Source organism: Ceratotherium simum, chromosome 12 (assembly GCF_057802395.1).
Source record: "Ceratotherium simum simum isolate JZ-2026a chromosome 12, ASM5780239v1, whole genome shotgun sequence".
NCBI classification, from domain to species: Eukaryota; Metazoa; Chordata; class Mammalia; order Perissodactyla; family Rhinocerotidae; genus Ceratotherium; species Ceratotherium simum.
This window is the reverse complement of record NC_141911.1, coordinates 46,051,399-46,075,567: the sequence shown is the minus strand read 5'-3', so window position 1 is coordinate 46,075,567 and position 24,169 is coordinate 46,051,399. Positions and strand designations below refer to the sequence as shown.

At 37.1% G+C, this 24,169-nt stretch overlaps 1 protein-coding gene across 2 annotated transcripts; it reads right to left on the bottom strand.

Annotated features, from left to right (window-relative positions):
- Positions 1-3,957: 3,957 nt before the first annotated feature.
- Positions 3,958-17,528, bottom strand: PCDH18 (protocadherin 18). Of its 2 annotated transcripts, none has more exons than XM_004426496.3 (4): positions 14,385-17,528; positions 13,507-13,595; positions 13,255-13,418; positions 3,958-5,929 (listed from the first exon to the last, which is right to left on the bottom strand). In XM_004426496.3, exons 1-4 carry the CDS (start codon positions 16,869-16,871, stop codon positions 5,262-5,264), a joined length of 3,408 nt encoding a protein of 1,135 aa, XP_004426553.1. In that variant the 5' UTR covers positions 16,872-17,528; the 3' UTR covers positions 3,958-5,261. The 2 variants fall into 2 exon arrangements, with proteins under 2 accessions (XP_004426553.1, XP_014640007.1); XM_014784521.2 differs by having other exon boundaries at positions 13,507-13,592.
- Positions 17,529-24,169: the final 6,641 nt, after the last annotated feature.

The following is a 24,169-nucleotide window of genomic DNA, read 5'->3' as shown; positions in this document are numbered from 1 at the left end:
AGAATATACCTTTTAATAAAACAAGAATGTACCTGGGGCTTTTAGAAAGCTTTGCTTCATTTAGACAAAAGCACTTGGAAATGGAATATAGTTTATAATATCAACCTCTCCTCCATTTGGGTGAGGAAGAAAGTCTGAGTCTCCTACAGGCAGTCCAATGACAGTGAAGAGGAGAGATGCTCTCCCGGAGGCACACATACCTTGGCACCACTTCCTTCCTTGTCTGCAGAGCTGTGCAGGGAATGTCAGGGAAAGACGAAACACCTTCCTCAAAGGAATTGCTTTGTTCTGCAGCTTCTTCTAATGATCATTGAAGGTGGGAATAAAGAAGACACTCACATCTTATATTTTACCCTTCTCAATTTATTCACCTCTAGGGCTTTATACTTTCAACAATCGCCCAAGTTATCTTTCTTCTCTTGGCAATAGACCTTTCTTACTTAATATTCATTTCCTTACACTTAACTTTGGTTTATAGTAAAATTCCAACCTCACATTTCCCAGCTCAACCCTTAATACATAAAGAGGAGTGTTTTATATTTAGAAAAACAAAATTGTCTCCCTCAATAAGTCAAGTGTTCTATACTAGGGTCTCCCTAGGCACTCAAAAACATTTAATTTAAAATATAGACCAAAATAAATGACTCCTTTGTTCTTAATTATATAAATTTACACTTTCAATAAACTGGTGAATCAGAGGAGCAAGGTTTATTGAGAATGAAAAGGTATTAGTTTCATATCTCAAAAATATGATCCTTATTATGTTAATAACAAAGAAAAGATATGGAAATTGTTGATAAAATCTAAGGGGTTATATAAAGAACTATATACGTGTGAACATTTGGACAAGATTGCTATAAAATGTGAACAGTAGGATAAATTATCAACAAGGAGTGCCATAAAATAAATAAATTGAAGAGATAAAATCTGAAAAAGCAAACAAGAATTAGCAGCAACTTGCAGAAGTCATAAAAGGAAATAGAAAACTATTATTTTAAAGTGCCAGGGTAGGATGTGTTATTGCAGTTTTAAAAGTCAGGAAGTATGTAAATTTTGGTAGCAATTTTTGCAATGCCGGCTCCTCATAAAATTCTTTTAACAGCTCAACAAGTTGTGTAAGCTAGAATATAATAAAAATATAACAAATGAGACGTATATACTATCATTTTCAGATCTATTATACAGTGCCTACCTATTTAATAATGTTTTGGCTTAGATTATATTAAAGGTCTTATTGTTTTTGGTATATAGAGTGTGTATACTTGACTATGACTCCAGTTTCACAGAGGAAGAATGAAACCACAATTTGAGCAATAAAGGTTTTTTCAATTGCAATGTTGTCCTTTAGATATCATTCAGTTATTTCAAAAAAGTGACTTACTACTTGTTCTAGGAACTAAACTGAATAAGATAAATCTTCAGGGGCCCAAATAGCCTAATTTATTAAATTAAAACTTTATGTAACCACATAGAATTATTTCTATCATTCACAGTTAGAGACATCCTAATATATTAAAAATGACTACAATCAGTATGGCATCTTATATGTTCACAATTTATAAGACAGCTTATAAATATAAGATAGCTTTGTTTTATGAATTTAACCTGTGATTAAGAAAGTCAATATGCTGGCTCTTTTAATTTAAACGTCCATGCTGTTTTTATTCTTTTTTAAAATTCAACATAAATTTTTAAGACTTTCATATGGCTTGAATTTATTTTTATATAGCAATATTTATTGCCTATTCAGAGTTCAGTGTATCCCTAATCTTTGATACTGTGATGATATGTTATCAAGATATATTGAATTGAAATGAAAACATCAAAACCTTCTCAATAATTTGGCAAATTGCCTGGATTGTCTTAGATCAGTTCTATGAGTTCATACGGGATTGAAAGTCGCTATGTCAGGCAATACATTTTTCACCCATACAACTAATTTTTAAATAGATTCACAATACTTTGAATTTTAATGTAACAATAATTCAAACTGTTTTGAATATTTTCTGACACTAGTTGGTATCAAAAGAAGGAAACAAAGGGGACGACCCTGTGGTATAGTAGTTAAGTTTGGTGCGCTCTGCTTCAGCAGCCTGGGTTTGCGGGTTTGGTTCCTGAGCATGGACCTACACCACTTGTCAGCCATGCTGTGGCGGTGACCCACATATGAAATAGAGGAAGATTGGCATGGATGTTAGCTCAGGGCGAATCTTCTTCAAGCAAAAAGAGGAAGATTGGCAACAGATATAAGCCCAGGGCGAATCTCAGCAAAAAAAAAAAAAGAAAAATGAAACAAAGAAGCTAAGCTGATTTTCACAAATGAGACCTCTTCAGTGACTCCAAGAAGACAGTAACTCACCCATCTTTTCCCTTAATAGATATCTATTGGTAAGTGGCAGATTTGATATATGTGTGACCAGAGGAGCAAGAATTTAAATGATTAACAAAGTTATAGGCCCCATCTGCTAAATTTCAAAAAAGAAATAAATTATAAATGAATAAGAATGTTAATAACTTGTAATAATTTGAAGAAAGCCAATTCTAATCATCCTATAAACAAGCATTTAAAAGAAAGGTTTGTTAAGCAACAGATTCAGTGTGGAGTTACATTTTTGGAAGATGATTCCCTTAACATGTTTATCATTGAAGTACATTTAAAGGAATCAAATGGGGCCAAAGGGATTAGGAAATAATGAATGGAGAAAGGAATCTCCTTGGTTTAAAGATTTTTTATTTATTCAGTTTTTTCCCCCCAAAGCCCCAGTAGATAGTTGTATGTCATAGGTTCACATCCCTCTAGTTGCTGTACGTGGGACTCGGCCTCACGTTGGACGGAGAAGTGGTGCCTCGGGGCGCTCCCGGGATCCGAACCCGGGCCGCCAGCATCAGAGCGCGCACACTTAACCACCAAGCCACGGAGCCGGCCCAGGAATCTCCTTGGTTTAAATGCTTTTTGGTCATTTCAATGTGAGGAGGGGCATGGTATCAAAGAAGAGAGAATATAAACTTGATGAGAGGTTAGGTCGCTATGATAGCACCAGACATTCTTTCACGAAGATAATATGACCTATGAAAAAAAAAGGTAATTGCCCTAATATCCCCTTAACCTGGGGGCATGGAAAAACAATAACAAGTGGAGAAGGCTGGAGAAGCAAGGAGTTAGAGACATGGAATGCTTATAATATACAATACGAACAATATACAAATGTTTTGTGTTTAATATAATATTGCATTTTATTTACTTCACAATATCCAAACATTGATTTCCTGCTTTGCTTCCTAAATTACTGTTGGTGCTTCAAATTAAGAACAGTGGAGTTATGAAAGTCTTTTTCTTAATGATAATATGTATTGAAAGGAAGTGGATTTGAAAAGCAAAATGCTTTTAAATGTGGTTAGCATTTGTGTGTGTAATCTACTGAAAAGTAAACTGAAATTTCACTGTAATTGCAATCCCTCCTATAAAAGAAAATGTGCCTTTTGAAAGACATACCACATCTATTTGATGTGGTACTCATTTGAGAATTAAAATATCTGAGTTTAGCCACTTTTAGGTTATTTAACTTTCCTAGTATTTCAATTCCCCACTAGTAAATCAAGGAGAATAATATGTTCACCTCTTGGAAACATTGTAAGGGTACATTTTTTTTTGACATGACTTAATACAAAATGTTATGAAGTTGTTTGTTTTTTTTAATTTGAAAAATGTTCAAGCAGTTCCTATTTGATTATTCCTTTTTCTTTACACTTCAAATGCATTTAATTCTTTAATCTAGTGGGAATATGATAGACTACTTTCATTCCCACTACAGATCTCAAATTCATTCCTTTACCATTGTGTTTTTCTTGTTTGCCAAGCCAGCTGAATGTCCCTTCTTTATCATTCCAAACCCAATGCTGAATTACCCTCTCATGAAGGGTATGCTTCATGCAAAGCTCTTGAATGTATATGTAGGAAAAGGACTCTGATTTATGGACAGTTCTTTAGCTTTACTTTAATTTTACTTTTATTTTCATTGACAGTAAAGTTTTCTGGAGAGTACAATCAAGATAGTGTATTCATAGAAATAACATTAATTGAAGCTTGGTCATAAACGAGAACAGTCATAATAACGATCTCCCTTACCAAGGCATTCCACACAGAGAAATAACAGCACAATAAATAAAGAATTTGTTGTTTATCACACAACAAATAAAGCGGAATTGCAATAACAAAAATGTAATTTTATAAATGTTCTTATACTAAAAATAAAAGCAAAAATATAAAATCATGCACTGGAGACAAAAGCTAAAAGTGAATAGTTATAGTAAAAACATTGCAAAAGATAAAAATGTTCAAGTATTGTGAGAGGACAGGGGAAAATTCAAACAGAACGGTTTCAAAATAAATCCATTAGATTTACTACCTAAGGGGGACACTGACATAACAGTCTTTGTCCATTAATACTTTACGCTGCTATCCATTTAAAGGACAGATTCCATTTCCTTGGAGCATGTCTCTTGTTACAATGTTGGAATGAAATTTATTATTTACCTTGATTATAAATAGACAATAATACTTTAGGAGAAATATTCTCAAGAGTAGGCCAGTGTGAGGCCTTGGATTAGTAGGGGCCTGGGTGTTAGGAAACATTGACCCTAGTCGTTATTTTCATCATTGTCTGTGAAAGATACCTCCCAGTCCTGAAATAAAATTTCACCTCATGTTTCTATTTCACTGTAAGAGTTGGACTATCGGAACTAGCAGAAAACAGTAAAAATAATAACAATAATAATAATAAAGTAGTTTAAAATTTTTATTGACGCTTAATTTTTAAAAAGTATTGAAAAAAGAAGTTGGATCACTTAATGGAACTAAGAATTATATAATGCTTTAGTGGGGTTGTTTCTACAGCATAACAATTTCTTTCCCAACATAACTAATCTAAGCAGTGCCTTTATACTTTGTGGTTGAATAGTATATCAGATTTGAACAGTGGCTAGTTTCTACATGATTAGGAAAGACATGGTTGTCATGGGAGTAAAAAAATAAAATTTGTCTGTTAAATTACACATAAATATAAGGTACAAATGTATTTTTAAAATACAGATTAAAATAATCACACTTGCATTGTGTACATACGAAAATACAGTATTTAATATTCAATATACACAAACACATTTATGATAAATGCAACTATTTGGCAATGCCAGTTCTTTAAGGGTTTTCTCTGCCCCCTATTTCCAAATATATGGAAACAAAAATGCTTCACTAAAATCTCCTAGCTCTGGCGGACATCTTGGAGCAGTTTATTAATCTCAGCCACTAGCTCACTGGCATCCATGAGTTCATGTTTCCCGTCATTGAGATGGTTGAGCACATTGTCAAAATCATCTTCTTCGTAATTTTCAGGGATCTCCTCCATGGCCGGCAGCCACTTTGAAGAAGGTTGTACACTGGAATGAGTTCCCAGTGGGGGCCCAGAGTTGTTGGTGGGATTTTGAAAATGTGTACTGGCTGCCCAGGCTGCCACCCCTTGTGGGTAGCCCACAGTCTTGGCTGGCAAATGTCCCTTCCGGCGTTCCAGAGAGTTGGACCGATCCACCTCACTGCACTCAGAATAGGTGTCCAGGGAAGGGGGTAAGAGGCGCTGGAACACACTGCTCATTTCCGAGAGTAGAGAGGATGTGCTGGTATCCCCAGAGTCCTCATCGTTTGGGGAGTCCTTCCCAAAAGTGGAAAAACTCTTCTTCTTCTCACCAGAGTCTGCAGGCTGGGTGTCATCCTCAAGACTCTGATGTGGATGCTGCTGCTGGGGTTGTGCTGGGAATTCTTCCCCCGGAATGAACATGTTACTCCTATAGTCAGAGGATGGCGAGGGCAGCGGCGGCATCCAGCACTGGTCAGAGTGTCCCAGGACTCTGCACTCCTCCGTGCAGAGCCTCATAGCTGCACTCAAGGAAAACGATGGGAATTCATTATTATACTTAGCATGACCCAAAATGATAGGAAAATTGTAATTTTATATATTTTTAAAATAGAAATAGACAATTATAAACTACTATCATGATGCTAACTAGCTATTTTACACATTACATGGACTACAATTAAGATTTTAATTTGAATGCCAGTTTTATGGATCTCTGTAAGTCATATCTGTTGGTCTATTTTTCTTTCTTGTTTATCAAATAAGGAAAAAAGGATTATGACCCATGTACTTCTCAGGAATATCATTTCTGCTACTCAAGTAAAGAGAAAATGGATTGATAACTTATACATGAGAATGACAGAAAAGAGCTTTATACACGAGAATGACAGAAAAGAGCTAACGTGTGGGTGATGAAATATTTGCTAAACATAAATTCTAAAAAAAAAAAAAAAAAAAACCACACAGCTGTAAGGTGAAATACATAACTTTAGAACGCCACCAGATAATCCTTGAGTAATACCTTTGAGCAACTTCCTAGATATTGAGGTCTACCTGAGCTACTCTTCTTTTAATAGAGGCATTGAGAATATAATGTTAGAAGGTCATTATACTTTTTAATCTCTCTTAAAGATATTTTGGATTATTTATTGACTTGTTACTTAAAATAGCAGCGTAAAGTATTCTCAACTACCAGGCATCAGTAGTTAACCAGTTAAGAAGTCTTCTTTTAAAGGCTTGAAATCCAAATAGATGGAAAAGTCATCAAAAGATGAAGAATATGAAAAATCCATTGGCTAGTTCTTCCAGATATCATGACGCCTTATTGGAATGTGAGTGGACACACGCAGAGAAAATAACAGATGATAAGAGAAAAGCAGAAAAAATAAAGAGACGGAAAAAATCTCTAAGTTTGGCAAATAGAATAACGAAACTACCTAAAAACTAGGCAATGCAAAGACATAAAAGATACTCCATAAATCATCCATCTCTTTCAGTGACAATTAGGTCTCTTCAATATTATGATTTCATTTTAGAGAAAAATGACAGAACACAGAAAATGCAAACCAATTATCTTAGATTTGAACAAAAACTGGATTGATATCAGCGAGACCTATATATTCAGAGCTAATTCTGTAGATCTGACTACTTAAGAAAGATTTCTCTTCCTCAAATTATTGCTAAAAAGGATGACTCTTGAGCAGTGCCAAATCCCTTGTCAGGGGAAGCAAGAATCTATTGTGTTGATTGCTGTATCCCCAGCACCAGGTAAAGTGACTGCGTAGAATAGGCATTCACTACACATTTTCTACTCATCAGGGAAATGTAAGTCAAAACCACAATGAAATATCACCTCATACTTGTCAGGATGACTGTTATAAAAACCAAAAAAAAGTGCTGCTGAGGATATAGAGAAATTGGAACCCTTATACATATGGGAATGCAAAATGGTGTAGCCACTATGGAAAACAATATGGACATTCCTCAAAAGGTTAAAAATAGAACTACGGTATTATCCAGCAATTCCACTTCTGTATATTTATCCAAAAGAATTGAAATCAGGATCTCAAAAAGATATTCGCACTCCCCTGTTCATGGAAGCACTATTCACCATAGCCAAAATGTGAAAACAACCTAAATGTCTACTGACAGATAAATGGATAAAGAAAATGTGGTATATGCATACAATGGACTATTACTCAGCCTTAAAAAATAAGGAAACTCTGAAATATGTGACAACATGGATGAACTTTGAGGACATTATGCTTAGTAAAATAAGCTAGTCACAGAAGGACAAATACTGCATGATTCCACATATATGAGGTATCTAAAATGGCCAAATTCATAGAATCCAAAAGTCGAATGGTGGTTACCAGGGGCTGGTTGGATAGGGTAATGGGCAATTGCTAATCAACAGGCACAAAGTTTCAGTTAAGAAGAGGAATAAGTTCTAGAGATCTCCTGTACAACATTGTACCTATAGTTAACAATACAGTATTGTACAGTTAAAAATTTGTTAAGAGGATAGATCTCATGTTGTGTTCTTATACAATAAAAATAAACTCTTAAAAAAGATTGATGTACAAAAAAAAAAAAGAAAGAAAAGTTAAGAGTAAATGTTGCCTTTCAAAAAAGGAGAAGTAAAAGACTTGGTTAAAAGGTGTGGAAATCACTGCTCTTCATCACTTGAACCTTTGAGATAATTCAGTTCTTATACCTCATCAATTCTGTGCTTCAGTTCTTAATACAGAAGGGATAAGCTGAGGAACAAAGACGGAGCAAGAATCACAAGTGAGAAAAAAAGTCTGATTGCTAGGAAAGCTAAAAATACAAAGTAGGGAAAAATGCAGAGATAGTGTAAATAATGATTCTGTGGGAATCACTGTGGGGTAAAAGAAAGAGGATGAATACAAGGAATTATTGTGTAATTTTGCTATGAAGAAAGGTTAAATTTAAATAAGGAAGGATGATTAAAGAATAAAAGCACGGTTAGAGATGCTGACTTCATGCATTACTACTACTTGGAAATATTTACCAATTATTGTTCATCATTTAATGTGGACAAAACCAAAAGGAGTTGAAAGTAACTGGAATATCTTAGTGGCAATGAAGTTTTCTCAGCAGTGAAATAACTATCAAAGTGGTAATGAATTTTTTTTTCCTAATTCCCTGGGTCTCTGAAAATGGAAAGGAGAGCTGGCTATATTGTCTTACCCACATCCTGTTAGAAGGAAGGGGAACAGACCTGATGCCACCTCTTCATTTGTTTTCTGGCCTTTAATTCTGTGGGAAGGACTTGATTATTTGATTGGCTTTGTCTTGTTTTAGTGTTTAATGACAAGGGGGAAGAAAAGGAAAAATTACATAGGCTTCTAAGAATCCTGAGTATGATCAGTTTTCTAGAGAACTGAATACACTGAAAATAATCAACAATACAATCTGGGTGATTAAAATGACAGTTCATGTTCAAAAATAATTTTAGTCATAGGAATTTTTTACACAGGGAATGCTATTTTACAACTTCACAACAAATAAATGTGGCTTTAATTATAAAATAATAAACTAACATAAAATTTAAAAATTCTGAAAATACGAAAAGTTGATGAAAGACTAATGGAGAGAAGGGTGGCAAAAATAACAGAGATGAAAGAGCAACGGTGCAGAAGAGGGCATTTCTCAGTTTCATTGATATGTTCAAACTTTTCCCTGGAGACTCAACTGTTTGAAAACATTCTCAGAGTGTAAGTAATTCAGCGTCACAGATGTTCCATACCATACCCAAGGAATCTGGACTTGTTGGCAAATGGTGCAAGTGGCTAATCTTTCTGTCACTCTTTGAAAGCTCTGCCAGGTGGTAAATTTCCTCTGTGGAGGGGAAGACGTGGGGGAAGCAGAGAACTCTTCTTTCCCACTACATGACTATCGATTTTATTGCTGTACTATGCCTTATAGGGAGGGCAGGAAGCAAGTAGCGAATATAAGAAGAAAAATGTTATGTCTAACTTCCATCAAGCCCTTAGTTATTGGGTGATCAATCAGTTAATTATTAAGAGCCTGCCATATGTGAGGTGCTATGATAGCTCCCTGCCTTCAGATGGTTTCAGGTCTAGTTCTGAGTCAAGTATAGCAAATGAGACCCCACATGCCCAAAGTGTCAAACTATATGATGCTGAGGGCATGTCAAGAAAAGAAGAAAGAATGGAGGAGGAGGCTGAAGTAGTTAAAGAAAGAGCAACTTGAAACAAACTCTGAGAGATGAATAGGATTTAGATAAAGTAAAGAGAAGAGAGTTTTTCAGGTAGAAAGATGGCATAGGTAAAGGATTGGCGTGTTAAATGGAGAGACGGCTCTGCCTATTGGGAAAGATACGAAAAAGCCAAAACTGAAAGTTAATAAACTAGCAGTGGATTATTTCATTGTCCTTGGAATGCCAAGATAAATAGTTGAATTAGGTGTTGCTGGGCAACAAAAGTCAATTATGGATTTTGAACCAAAAAATATAAATTAAAATGTTCTGAAAAAATTGTTCAAGCCGTATGAAACAGAGATTTGACAAAGGGAGGAACGATCAGAGAGTGAATATTAGCTTGTCTGCTGGTGCAGTAAACCAGCCATGGAAGAAAGGTCAGAAGTCGGAGACCAGTCGTGAGAATGGAGAGAACATGGAATTAAAGAGGAATGTGTGAGTTAAGTAATCACGGATGACAGATTGATGAAAAGTGGAATGAGCTCAATCAAGAAGGAATATCACAAAAACATCCCAGTGCAGCTAATGCATTGGGAAAATGGAGATTCTGCAGGAATATTTGTAGTACTGTAGTTTAAAGTTGAATGAGTAAGGAAAAAAGTATGTTGACAAACATGAGCCAACAGACAAAAATGTGTGCTGATTTTACTGCTCAGAATACAGGATATTTCTGTGGGAATAAATAGAATGAATGACCAGAAATGACCCTGTTGGCAGGCAATGCGACATCACATAATCTATATTTGATCACAGTCTAATGCAGAAAAGCAGTTAGAATAAGACACTCAAGTCCTAAAAATATTCATGCTTTAGAAAACTGCGCTGATTTCTGTTAATGGCATTCAGATGTGGACTCACATTTTTTTCTACTTGGGACATTTCCTGGGAATCTAAGTTTACCAAGCACAAGTTTTACACCCTAATGTGCCAGGAGAAGCTGCCAGCGTGAATAATAAACCAGAATGTGGCTGAAGCATCGAAAGAATGATGAGATAGTTATCTCTGTATAGATACTCAACAGGCACATTTCTATCTATACTAGCCAAACATGAAAAAGGCATAAAATATTTTACGGATCATCGGTGATTTCCTGGTGCTCTATGCCTCCAGAATGGTTTCCACCACCCCCCACATGGAGGCAGGTAGCTAGTAAGGCAGAAATGTATCTACTGTAATACGATCTGTTGTAATACAATGCCATGCACCAGTGAAACAGTGCTCCCACCACACACCCGGGTTCAGTATGGTTGCATAAATATGGAATTGTTTTTTAAAAGATCGTCTATGTATTAAATGGTGTTATTAATGATAATATAAAGGTGAGCCTCTAACTTTGAAAAGAAATGTAACTCGGAAGGAGTCTAAAGTCACTCACTAAACAAGACTCACTATTATCTAGAATTTATCAATATCTACCTATTGTTTCCCCAATGTCTTTACTCTTTAACATTTATTTTTATTTTATTTTTTAAATTCAAGCCTTAGATAACTCTCCTGCCATGAATATATCTGGTGGTGGTAACTTTGGAAATACAGGAAAAAGTAAAAGAGTAGTCCTGTCCTTTTTATAAAATGTAGACCATGATTAGCTATTAGAATTATAAAATTTCTGAATTAAAAAGGATTTTAGGCATCATTTAGACCCACAAATGGCAAAGTTATCTAAGTAGGGGCAGTTATTCTCCTCTTAACTATGCTGATAAATTAAAATTTCAATGAATAGACTTCATACAACTTTTAAAATAACCTAATAAAATATTGATATTATGCCATTATGTTACTTTTCTGTTTTATGAAATAATATAATATGGGAAATCACATTATTCAAAATTAGGGATCAATATTCAAAATTAGAATTCCATAAGTAAAACAGAATCATAGAAATTCAGCCAGCTCTCTCGTCTCACAGGTAAGAATAATAAAACTGATTCTCTTTGAGCAAGTTGTCTAAGGCCATATATATTCTGTTAGATTTTCAGAGATTTCTCTTTAAATTGGTCTAAGGAGTCTATGAATTGACAAAACAGAAAACAAAGACACCTTGGATGACTGTGTAAACATTGACTCTCATGTACATTTATTGTAGCCCTTGAGGCCACTAGAAGTCCTTTCCAGACATCCATCCTGCCAGAAATGCATACTGTAATAATGTAATTAAACAAGCAGCATTTAATAGGTTCACGGAGGGTAGTAAGACTTTAGAACATGAGAACAAATGTCACTCAACATATTTTTAAAAAACCCAAAAACCTGTTACTTCATATTACTCTTGATAGATTAGTATTTAAGAGTATGAGAATTGGTTCAAATCTCACCTCTGTCATGTAAAATTGCCTGATTTTGGACACATTTTTTAACTTTTATAAGCTTCAGTTTTCAAATCTAAAACAACATGAAGACTACGGTTACTGCCAGCAATGTTACTAACTCCAGGGGTAAAGTGTGGGGAGAGGCAATGCAGGTACACAACTCCTCGGGGGCCCGGAGTAAACGCTGGACGTGGTAACCACTCCCGGGACGGCGACAGCCAATACTCCCACTGCTGCAGCTATAGTGCCACCACTACGACTGCAACTTACCAGGGACACAACAGAGTAGAGGACAATACAATAGAGCTCCTATTTACTGACTTCTCCTGAATTTCTGTGGACTTCTGAAGCTCCCTCCTGTCTATTTTCTAAACTCTCTAGTTTAGAACATAGAACATCTAGAAAATAGATGTTCAATGGAACTCAGATGGGTAATATAGTTTTGTTCTGCTTTTCTTTCATTTGTCAAATCACAGTCATTTGATCGACATTCAGTGGAATTTAGAAACATAAGCAGCAGCAGGAACATTTCTGTGTTCCTAAGAGTTGATTTATATTACAGTCTTTCGTAATAGGGTTGCTACAGTGATGCAGTCAGTATTTACCCAGTTGGTCCACAGAGTTTGTACTGCACAATTAGAGAGAAAAGACTCTAAGGAAAATGTGGCTCATAACTTACTAGCCTCTCCTCCATCTAGCTGTGTCCTTATAAAGTCCCCTCTTGGACTCCTGTTCCTCTTCCACGCAGTGCAGACATAAAATGAAAGGTGGCAAAAAAATTCTATGCTTACCACCAAAGATGCATTCTTTCTCCTATTTTTAGTGATTAAATTGTACCATTTCCTAGTGTATTTTAACCTCTGATTCTGTCAGTTGGTTCCCATCACAGGAAACGTGTCCTCCAAATTATAGTCCAGTTCACCACTATGCACCAAAACAGGCTATCTGAATAAAAACAACTACCCGGTAATTTTATATAGAGTGGCTCAAGAGTGTTCTATGGCAGTCCTGGATGGAGTAGAAAGAGGAGGGAAGTGGTATGGTTTTCTATCCTCCTGTCCCCACTCCTTCCTTCTTGTCCTGTTAAGCTTACTCTTTCTCTATCAACTGCTTAATACGAATTTTAAGAAAATAATTTTAAAGTGTTTCAGTTTACCTTCATTGCTAGTAGTATGCAGATTACAGACACTTGAGTGCAAAGGACGAGAAGAATATAAGCGTGGGAGAAATTGTTCACTTTACTGGTTTCGTAGATCTGAAAATAAGGATTTATCTATCACCACTCTCTTACCTGCTGGAATTCTTCCATCTGTAAGAAACAGGTCGCTGAATCCTTCACCCAGTAGCCTGTCTATTGGAGAATCTCGTCCCAAATCATAATCACTGTCTCCTGCTTCACTGTCACCACGGCCACTGTCTTTCAAGCTAAATTTGTCCATGTCTTGAAGGGCATATCTAGAAAGATAAATCAGGAAAGGTACAGTTTTTCTCTTCAGCAATCATGTTATTGAGACATAAGAGGTAACATGAGGATAATTCATACCTATAGCTCCTGGAATATTTGTTTCCACGAAAACTTGGCCTTGGCTGGTATTGCCCCTGGTGAAGCATTGAGAGAAGCTGCGAGACCTGCTGGAAACCAAATAGACAGAACTGATTCCTGGAAACAAACCCCCAAATACTCACAAGCTTTAAGCAAGGAACGACAGTTACTCACTACTTCATCCTGATATATTGAACATATTATCTCTGTTTTAAAGATTTACATATGCCAGACTGTGGCAGACCAGCCAGCCAGCCACCAAATATAACTGAATATATCCCAGAGAGATTTGAGTGGTCTAATACAACTGACATATTTTTTTTTTTTTGCAAGAGGGCTCCTTTATAAATAACAGACTGATTTCCTTTTTTATAGTTCAGATTAAAGTGATCAGTTAAAAAAAATACATGGCCAATGCTGTAAAATACAACATTCTAACATACGAGGTTAAAATAATGTCAGGAAATTTTCAAAAGTTGAACAAACATAATATGCGTTGAGATAGGAGTCTAGAGGCCTTAGTTTTTGATTTTTCAGTACAGACCACAACTATGAGAATAAAGCAAGCCCCTTTATTTCTGGCTTCCATTGTCTTAATCTGGAAAGCAAAGGGATTCTAATCAGATAGTCCTCGGCCAGCTTCCCATTTATTTTGCAATATTATACATAGTACATGCAAATAAATTTTTTAAGAAAAACTTAAAACAGTAGGCTAAGATGTGTATACTTGCTACATATATATGATATAACTTGTATCCTATTAATTTGCATCTTATTAGTATTGTTACTTCTTAATGGAAACCTTTAAGAACACAGACACAACTTCTGAACACTAACAGCTGACTTTGTCAGTGAATTGGTGCAGAGTCTGATCTTACCTCAACAGCAGGAGTGGCATGGGTGAGTTCTAAGGAGAAATTCTCTGGCACGTGATTCGATGAGATTGTCACCAAACTGTTGAGAGACTGGTGACTGTTGTGACTCTGCCGGCTGCCCATTTGCCCTCTTTCTAAGGTAGGAGACGAAGATGGAGATGATCTGTGATGAGATCTGATGGGCAGAGTGCCATTTATGGTAGGCACCAATGTAATGTCCCCTTTGTGAATCTGCCTGGATGGTCTTTTTGGGTGGTGCTGGTAAGTTGATTCTGCTACCCTGCAGTTGTAGGATCTAGTGTCTTTCTTTTCTCGGTTACACCTCGTTGCAAACAGCACCATAATAACCAACAACACTGCACAAATTGCTCCTAAGGAAATAATTATAATCATAGAGACATCCAGAGATGCCTGGCTTACTGAGGTCATTGCTGTACTTGTCACTGACTCTGCATATTCAAGGATCATGCACTTCACAAGGACTTTGGTATGCAGCTGAGGATGGCCTTTGTCCTGGATGATAACTGAGAGCTCCCATTCTGTGTAAGGAACAGATTCCATACTTACGTTGGTATGGATGTCACATGATCGTGGATCAATTACAAAGATGTTCTCCTCGTTACCTGCTAGTATGGAGCAGCTGAGTTCAGCATTCGCACCCGAGTCTCTGTCAATAGCCCTTATTCTTGTGACATGAAAGCCGCTGTCAGCCCCTTTGGGGATGGAGATTTCTGCAGTATTATTGCGCAGTGCAGGCCCTATAACCACAGGAACGTTGTCGTTTTCATCAATGATGGTGAGCACAACTGTGGTATTGCTTACAAGTTGCTTCGGACTTCCTCCATCTCTTGCTTCCACCACGAAAATGATCTGACTCACTTCTTCATGATCAAAGATTCTGAGGGCATAGATGGCTCCATTAGATGGGTCAATGGTTACATATGTAGTTATGGAACTTCCCAGGATAAAACTCTCCAAAATGGTATATGTAACTTGCCCATTTTCTCCAAGATCGGGGTCTGTGGCTGTAACGGTGGTGATATATGCCCCAGGCGAGTTATTCTCTGAGATGGCAAATTCATATCGACTTCTCTGGAAGTGAGGTGGATTGTCATTTATATCATTGATTTGAACAGTAAAATGTTTTACTGTAGAGAGACTGGGTGTCCCCTTGTCCTCAGCGATCACAGTCAAACTGTATTCAGATCTCTTTTCTCTATCCAGTGTGGCATTTGTCAGGATTAAATAATTGTTTTCATAAGTCTTTTGAAGTTTAAAGTGACCATGTCCGTGAAGCTTACAAACTATTTCTCCATTCAGCCCAGAATCTTTGTCCTGAACCCTGACCAAAGCAACAAATGTGTCAATAGGATCCCCTTCAAAAATATAAGATATTTCTTCTTTTCCAGGGGACATGAGGTTTATGTTAATTTCCGGTTTATTGTCATTAACATCCACAACTTTAATTATAATTTTGCAATGAGCTGGGATTGAATTCGGACCCAAATCTTGAGCTTGAACATCAATCTCATAGGATTTGGTGATTTCATAATCCACTTGCTTGAAAAGAGTCAAATGTCCTCTTTCTGAATCAATTTTGAAAGTCTCTATAATTTTGGGAGACACATGACTGCTGAAGGAATAGACAATTTTCCCATTAGCGCCCTCATCTGGATCAGTGGCATTCAGATCTAGGAGCAAAGTGCCAACGGGGGAGTTTTCTAAGAGTTGTATTATATAAGACTGCTGCTCAAAAGCAGGGCTGTTGTCATTGGAGTCTGAAATGCTTATTTTCAGAATGGATGAGCCAGACCGCTGAGGCACCCCCATGTCTGAGGCAGTGAGCTGAAGCTCATAGCTTGACTTCAGCTCCCGATCCAGCTCTCTGACCACTATGAGTTCTGCATACTTGGCTCCATCAGTCCTGGTCCGAACCTCAATATTAAAAAAATCATTGGCAGAGAGTGAATATGTATGGAGGGAATTTTCCCCAACATCTGGATCAAACGCACTGTCCAGGGGGATGCGAGTGCCAACGGCTGCACTCTCAGATATCTCAATGGGTATGAGAGATCTTGAAAACTGGGGAGAATTGTCATTAATGTCCAGCACTTCAACTTCAATATGGAAAAGCTGCAAATGCTCAGTGGGCAGAGTGATCACATCAAACTCTATAGAACAGTTCAAGTTTTTCTGGCACAGCTGTTCCCGGTCAATTTTAGCCCCTATGCTGATTTCTCCATTATCCTCATTTACTACAAGTAGAGGAGAATTTCCCCTTTGCATGGCTCGAAAACGAACAGTGGAAGGATTAGGTAGCTTAACTAAGACATCAGCCACATCCTCCGATAGTCTTGCAACTACTGATCCAACCCTCTGCTCCTCGTAAATCCTGTATTTCAAATTCTTGCTCAGTACCTCGGCGTTGAAAGACACCATCAGGATTGCAAAAACGAATCTAAAGTGCATTTTAGCCTTCATTTGGTACATCGGTCAGTTTATGAGACTCCTCTCACAAAGCAAGATAAAACAGCAAAGCAATTCCCTCAACTTCCTTTGGCAACTTAAAGCTAAGCGACATTTGGTACTTGAAACTTGAAAGCGTCTCTTAATAACACAGCACAGCAATTAACAGCTCGCGAACTTTTGTTTTATACACACCGTGTCACGACTTCCAGATATTACCGGCATGGAGTCCAATCCTTGCATTTGTTTGGCTGTTTATCCTCTTTGCAGGCAGACGTGTCAGCTCCGCGTCTTCCCCGTTGGGTAGTCGGAATCCATCTATTGTAGGGTGCCGGCCGAGTCTGCAGTGGCTCTTTCCGGAGCGATTCTTTCTCCCTTTCTCTGCTCGGCTGCAGACTAAACACCCGTGATTGCTGACTCCAGTCTAAAATCTGTACAACTTCACTTCAACTCAGACAAAGCTCTCTGGCCCAGCGTGTGTTGAATCGCTTCCAGCCAATCAGCATTACTTCCAAATCAAAAGCTGATGGAGTCCCCAAAGCCAGGGCGGACGAGAGTGGAGGGTGGGAGAAGGAGAGAGACTGAGAGGAGGAAGGCGGGGGCTGGGGGCGCGAGAGAGAGAGGAGGGAGAAGGGCTGGTGGGCGCTGGGGGAGGAGGATGGGAGCAGCTCCTTGACTGCTCCTCCCTTCCTCCTCCCCCCTCCTCCTTCCCATCTACTGCATTCACTTTCTCTGAGCGTGCCACGACAAAGGGGAGACAAATTACAGAAGAAAAACTTTAAATCAACTTCTGGTCGCCTTTATTTATACGGCATTTTAAATTGTTCTGGTTTTCTTAATTGCCCTTTCTTCTTCCACAAACATGTAATCATCTTGCTTTTCATAGTCTTTAAGTACTGGTTTAACTTAAAATACCTCTGAGTGTATTTTGTTAGTGGAGGAATTTAATAAAATTTGGAAACTTGCTTCTAATTATGCTTCTCAGACCGCCTCCTTCCCCTCCCCCTCTGTAAATACTCCGGTCTTTCTCCTTCTGTGAGCCCAAGCAGATTTTCTTGGGGCTCTGTTTTAAAGAACAGAATAAGTAAAGAGGTTCCATTTTTTGTTTTTCACTTATCTTTATTCTTTGACGATAAGAAAAGGGTTATTTTCCACTCTTGATTTCTCTTAATTAGCAAGATTTAAAGGAACACCTTAGGATTTGAAACTAATTGATGATATAGTTCTGCCTTACATCCCTTCTTTCCTTGAGTTTGGGCAAAATTGGCTATGATATTTCTTTGTCGTGTACTTCAAAAAATCTTATTTATCTTGGGTAAAAGATATTTCATGCTTTAGCATGCCAGTTTCCACCAGAAGGTACTATCTATACATAGTGAATCTTCACCATGAATCCTGGGGGGACATGGACTCAATAGTGTACAAGTCAAATTTTTATAATACATGTATTATTTATGAAAACTCTTTTCACATATGTATTTAAAAAACCCAAAGCTTGTTTACATTGAAGAATAAAATGCCTGAGTTGAAAATTGCATTTTGTGTGCATCAAAATGTGAGAAAATATCATGAGAGGCTTATGCTCTATCCAGGTCACAGAAACTGATATGATATTCTTATTTGAAAATATGATTATTTATGATGTTCTTTCTGCTCTGCAATTCCTTTTAAGTTTATCATCGTGGCTCTATTCTTGCTGCTTTTTTTTCCATACCTCTTGCATTATTCCTCAGCTGTCTTCATACACTTGCATATTCGCCGTTTCACATAATCTCACTATCACTTTTCTCCATTTATTTTCTCCCACTCTCTGTTTTGCCCTCCAGAAACATATAAAAAAAGTAATTTTCTGATTTTACCACTTTGCTTACTCTCAGCAGAGCTCGGCTAAAGTCACTAAGAAGGTCCTTTCCAAAAAAGAAAGCAGAGGAGTCTCAGCATGAACTCTCCTCCTTTTTAGGCATTCAAAAGCATTTTATAAGCCATTGTCTTTTTTCCCCCCCTCCAGAAACCAGTGCTGTGTGGCAAATTGTGCAGAATAGAAATGCCTATAATGAATGTATTTAGTACTGGGTCACGCTGATGAACATTCTGCCCCCATGAATAATACTGTTTTACAAGTTTGTAGCCCTTTCAGATTGTTGATCACCAAACCCTATAGGCAAACCAGAAAAACTACCACAAGCAACTGGGACTTTAAAAACCCATAGCCATCTGGCCTAGATCTCTAACAGTCTGAGCCAATAATTATATCAATTCAGGCTGTGGTGAACCCCTTTGCAAACACCAAAAGAGCAAAGAAAGGAATTAGTGACAATTCAAAGTTGGGGTAAAAATTCAAAGGTAATCTAATTCCATTAGTTCTAGGAGAGTTTTCTTTGTGGATGATAAGTCTACCCCCCAAAAACTCTAAGAGCGATGGACTTGATTACCGTAATGTAGAAGACATTTTTTCGTAATGCTTAAAAAGTAAACATAATTTGGAAATCTTTCTTTTATTTCTGACAGTGAGCTTGAACAGAATTAATTATTGTGAGAAGTGTTTCAGATTAACTTACTGAAATATTTAAAATAGGTTGTAAATTAATAAATACTCATAAAGAAGATGTGTCTATGAGTAAGTCTTCAAAGAACTTGGAATCCTTTCATGGAGAATGGCTTTTTTTTTTTTTTTAACATTTATTTATTTATTTTTTCCCCAAAGCCCCAGTAGATAGTTGTATGTCATAGCTGCACATCCTTCTAGTTGCTGTATGTGGGACACGGCCTCAGCATGGCCAGAGAAGCGGTGCGTCGGTGCGCACCCAGGATCCGAACCCGGGCCGCCAGCAGTGGAGCGCGTGCACTTAACCGCTAAGCCATGGGGCCAGCCCGGAGAATGGCTTTTTTCACTTGTGATATCATTGTCATCAAATATCATCATCTCATTTTCAGTTTGCCAAGCTCTCACTGAGAAATTATATATACCTACTCCATAGTATTGTGCTTTTGACTTCTCCTTAGTATACACTACTCTGTTTTTTAAACATGTTTTCAAAAAGTACAGAATAGAGAATAAATCTTTCCTTGCACTTTTGATTAGTTCCAGCAATTCAAAATCTTCTTATTTGGTAACCTTGAAGAGAAAATACTGAAAAAATTCTCCTGTATCATTTGCTGTTTGAGAAAGGGTTTGCATGAGGAGAGAAAACTGATAAACTTCTGTTAGTTGTCAACTAATGGTGATTTGATTGAATTTTCTCCTTCTTCTGGAATTTTACAAAGTCACGAAGAAGTGTTAGACCCTCTAAAACAACTACTCAGATATCCAGTGAAGAATTGATTGAATGTTCCTTAACGTCCATCCACCTTTAATATGGCAGCCTTTGTTGACACAGAAAGGATATGGCTCCACCTCTTGAAGACTGTGACATTCTGAGTGACATTCTGAGTGATGTTAGGCACGAGAACAAAGTGCTCCTAAGCTCCTGGAGGAGAACCTTCGCTCCTTCCATCCTGTTGTGCATATTTTATCCACAAAGCCCCTTTTACCGCTTCGGCCTAAGTTGGCTGACAATCGCTAAACCTAGAGAAAAGATACCTGCTGGCATTTGCAATACATCCTGTCACCTCTAATAACACTTTTATTATACCATTTACTTTGATTACTTTTGTTTTAAAGAAAACGAAGCTTTATAATTCTAAATCTTTAACGTTTTCCTTCCCACTGAAGAGGAAGGGAAATGTAACTCTCAATTGTAAAGCTCAAATATCTCTTCCTTACATGAAGAATAGTGTCTTTTTTGGTACTGGAATACAAAATTAAAGTCACTAAAATTTCTTACAAGCAAATGTGGATTTTGTTTAAAAATTCTTAGTTATTAATTTATATTTTATTGGAGCATATGAAATATAAAAAAATAGACAGAAGGATAAATAATCATTTCCATCTGACCATATCATGTCTTTTCCATCATCAAAAGAATACTATGGGATCTCACAATCTTCCTGTAGATTGACATTTCCTCATAGCATTTGTTGTGAAATGCCTTCTTGGAGGGACTCATGGTCCTGCTTGACACCATATGTCTGTAACAAGCCTAAATAATACTCTACTGTGTATCCTGGAACATTAGATAAGAACAAAAGTTTACCAGACAAAGGTTTGTAAAGTTAAGGAATCCCAATACTCTGGAACTGTTTAAGATAAAAAGCTTGATTTTTTATATGAGCCCAACACGTGTATGAATATCGCCAGTTGGTAGCTGTGTAATCCCGAACAAATTATTAAACTTCTCTAAATCTGTCTAATCCTCTGGGAATAATAATAATTTACTATAAAGAATTCTTGTAAGAATTAAATAGTTGGGGATTTTCACAGAGGCTAGCCTGGAGTAAACATACAACAAAGGCTAGTTTCCTTTTCTTAGCCTGTGTGTGTCTGTTTTCTTCCTAACATTCATTAGGAAAAAAAAATGTAGATATAGCCATAGTTGTTGTTGATTTTCAAACATTTTGTTTAGATGCTTATATAATTTTATGCTGGGAAGATAAAGCTCTGTCCATTTTTGATTTATGAAGCTCACCTTTGAAATGTAATTGACAAAACTAACAATACTGATCTATGATGATCTTGAAAATTTGCTGGTTCACTGAAGAAAATTCCACAAAATCTATCAAATATATCAAAGTATACCTCCAGACCCTAAACCGTAGAAACATATCTACTAATACAGTCAAAAGAAGTCTACCAGGGGCTTAATTAAATTTTATATTTGGTAGGATACATATCTAGTATTTACCTATTCTCAAATCATTTGAGATAAACAGGTGTTTTTAACAACATGTCATGCTATACTGGGAAGACAAAAGGATATAATTTGATATGATATCTTGACAATGACAAGGAAAGATAAAACTTGTCAAAGAAGATTTTCATTTAAAAAGCACTATTGGACCTTTTATCAATCATATTACATCTCTTTATGTTGTTCTCCCTGTAGTCCATTTACTAATCTATTCAAGAATATAATAATGAAAAATCACTGAACAATATGAACTCTTTATTGGAAAAAAGTTATCAGCATAAGATCAAGGGTTGTGAAAGGAGAACGGATCCTAAACTATCATTAGACTTGTAGAATAGCAATAGACTTTAGTAGAATTCTGATCAAAACTGAATGGGATAAATGCCCGTAGGAGGGCCACACACCTGGAGACACAGCTGTGCGAGTGCCAGGAGGCAGGATTAGTGAGGGGCCAGGAAGAGCTGGAGTCCATGAAATACAGTGACAGGTGCTAGGTCAATTTTGTCTGAGTGGGCAATCAGTATTTGAGATGTCCTGCCAAAGGTATCATGCCAAGTTCCAGCAGGTGACTTAGGATCTGGCAACAGGTAATCAACTGAGTCCAGAGCAAGGCACGTAGGTGAACTGCTGTCCGTTTTAGGACTTCAGACCTTCTGAGCCAGACCGGTTATGAAATTTGATATTAACATGGAGAGAACAAAACAGGCATCTAAGATCCAGTATTCTGAAAATGGGCATGTACTGGGAGCCTAGTAAAAATATGAGACCAGATCATAAAGTGAAGCTAGATGGCAGCAAGGTTGATTTTAGAATTAATCATCTGAACTATAATAGACTCTCTTAAATTCCTTCTCATCAGGGCAGTATCCTGGGGCTGAAAATTAAGCCTACAAATTGTGTCCCAAAAGTTGCTGCTGAGAAGATTTGAGGGACTTGGGGGAAGAGGAGTAAGCCCTTAAGTGTGTTGAGTCTCAGTTCTTAGTTTAGAGCACTACTACACAATGTATGGTCCACAGAGCAGCAGCCTGGGCACTATCTGGGAGCTTGTTAGAAATGCAGAATTTCAGACAACACCCAAGACCAACTCAAACAGATACTGCATTTTAATAAGATCCTAGGCTGATTCCTGTGCACATTAAAGTTTGAGACATAATGCTATGAAGAGTAATCTATTGTCTAAAGTGGTAGAAATCCTAACAAGATGGCCCTCACATCCTATGTCCTGTGAGATTTTGCTCCTCCGGGGAGTTTAGACAATTGGCATATGGTGAAGATTACCATAGAAGGGGCCGAGACTTAGGTGTCATTATTCAAGAATATAAGTAGAGGTAATATAAGAAAACTTCTCTATTTACTTAAATTCATAGAAAGAGAAGGGAAATTAAGCTTCCCTCTAGATCCAATGTCTTATACCAGTTATCACCCTGTCCTCATCCATTTAGGCAGTACAGTTTTCATCAGGAAGGGAAATACTTTTCAGAAAAAGAAACAGAATTCTTTTTTTTTTTTTTTTTGTGAGGAAGACCAGCCCTGAGCTAACATCCAATGTTAATCCTCTTTTTTTCTGAGGAAGACTAGCCCTGGGCTAACGTCCGTGCCCATCTTCCTCTACTTTATGTGAGACACCGCCACAGTATGGCTTAACAAGCTATGCGTGGGTGCGAGCCCAGGATCCAAACCGTCGAATCCCGGGCCGCCACAGCAGAGCGCGGGCACTTAACTGCTTGCGCCACCAGGCCGACCCGAAACAGAATTCATTTTGAAGAGCTATTTCTGAAGGCGAAAACATTCCCAATGTCATTACATATACGTATATTTGTACACATGTATATGCTTAGAAATCTCTGGTTGAGTGTTTTGCATCTGTCAAGTGTATGTAAATGAAAAGTTGCTTCATGTCATAGCAATATTCCTTCATCATTCAGTGGTGTGAGAAGGCAAATCTTGAGTACACAGTTCATTTATCCTTAACTATCTCTATCTCAGAATTAAGCAAAGAAATTGAAGTGTGACAAAAAGTTTATTGCCAATGCTTGAATCTTTTGTGTTCATGTTAAAATCCATTTCATATACAATACTTCTGGATGCTCCTAAGACATACCTAACTTATCGAACCATTTTTTTCTTTTCCAACTAGGAGTGTCCCACTATATGTAGACTGGTGTCTACTCTTAAAATTTCTAGAAGTATTATGGAGAACTAATATGATTTAGAAGTGTGAGCAGCCACTTAAACGATGAAAATCAAATAAATGCTATTTTAGTACATATTAGATTACATTAAAACTTGTTGAAAGGAAGTTTTAATATAGTATGTTAAGCTTTAATGTCTATGGAATAATAGCCTCAAATATGTACAAAAAATTCACTCAGTAAATACAGCTAGATTAATTGTAACTTCAGTGTTTAATTGCTTATTTACTTAGAATATGTGGAAAATTATTCACTCCACCGTTTCCATCCAATAGTTGAACCACTTTCAATGAGGAGAAATCTAGGATTTATAGTGTGATAAGAGCAATGCTATCAAATTGAG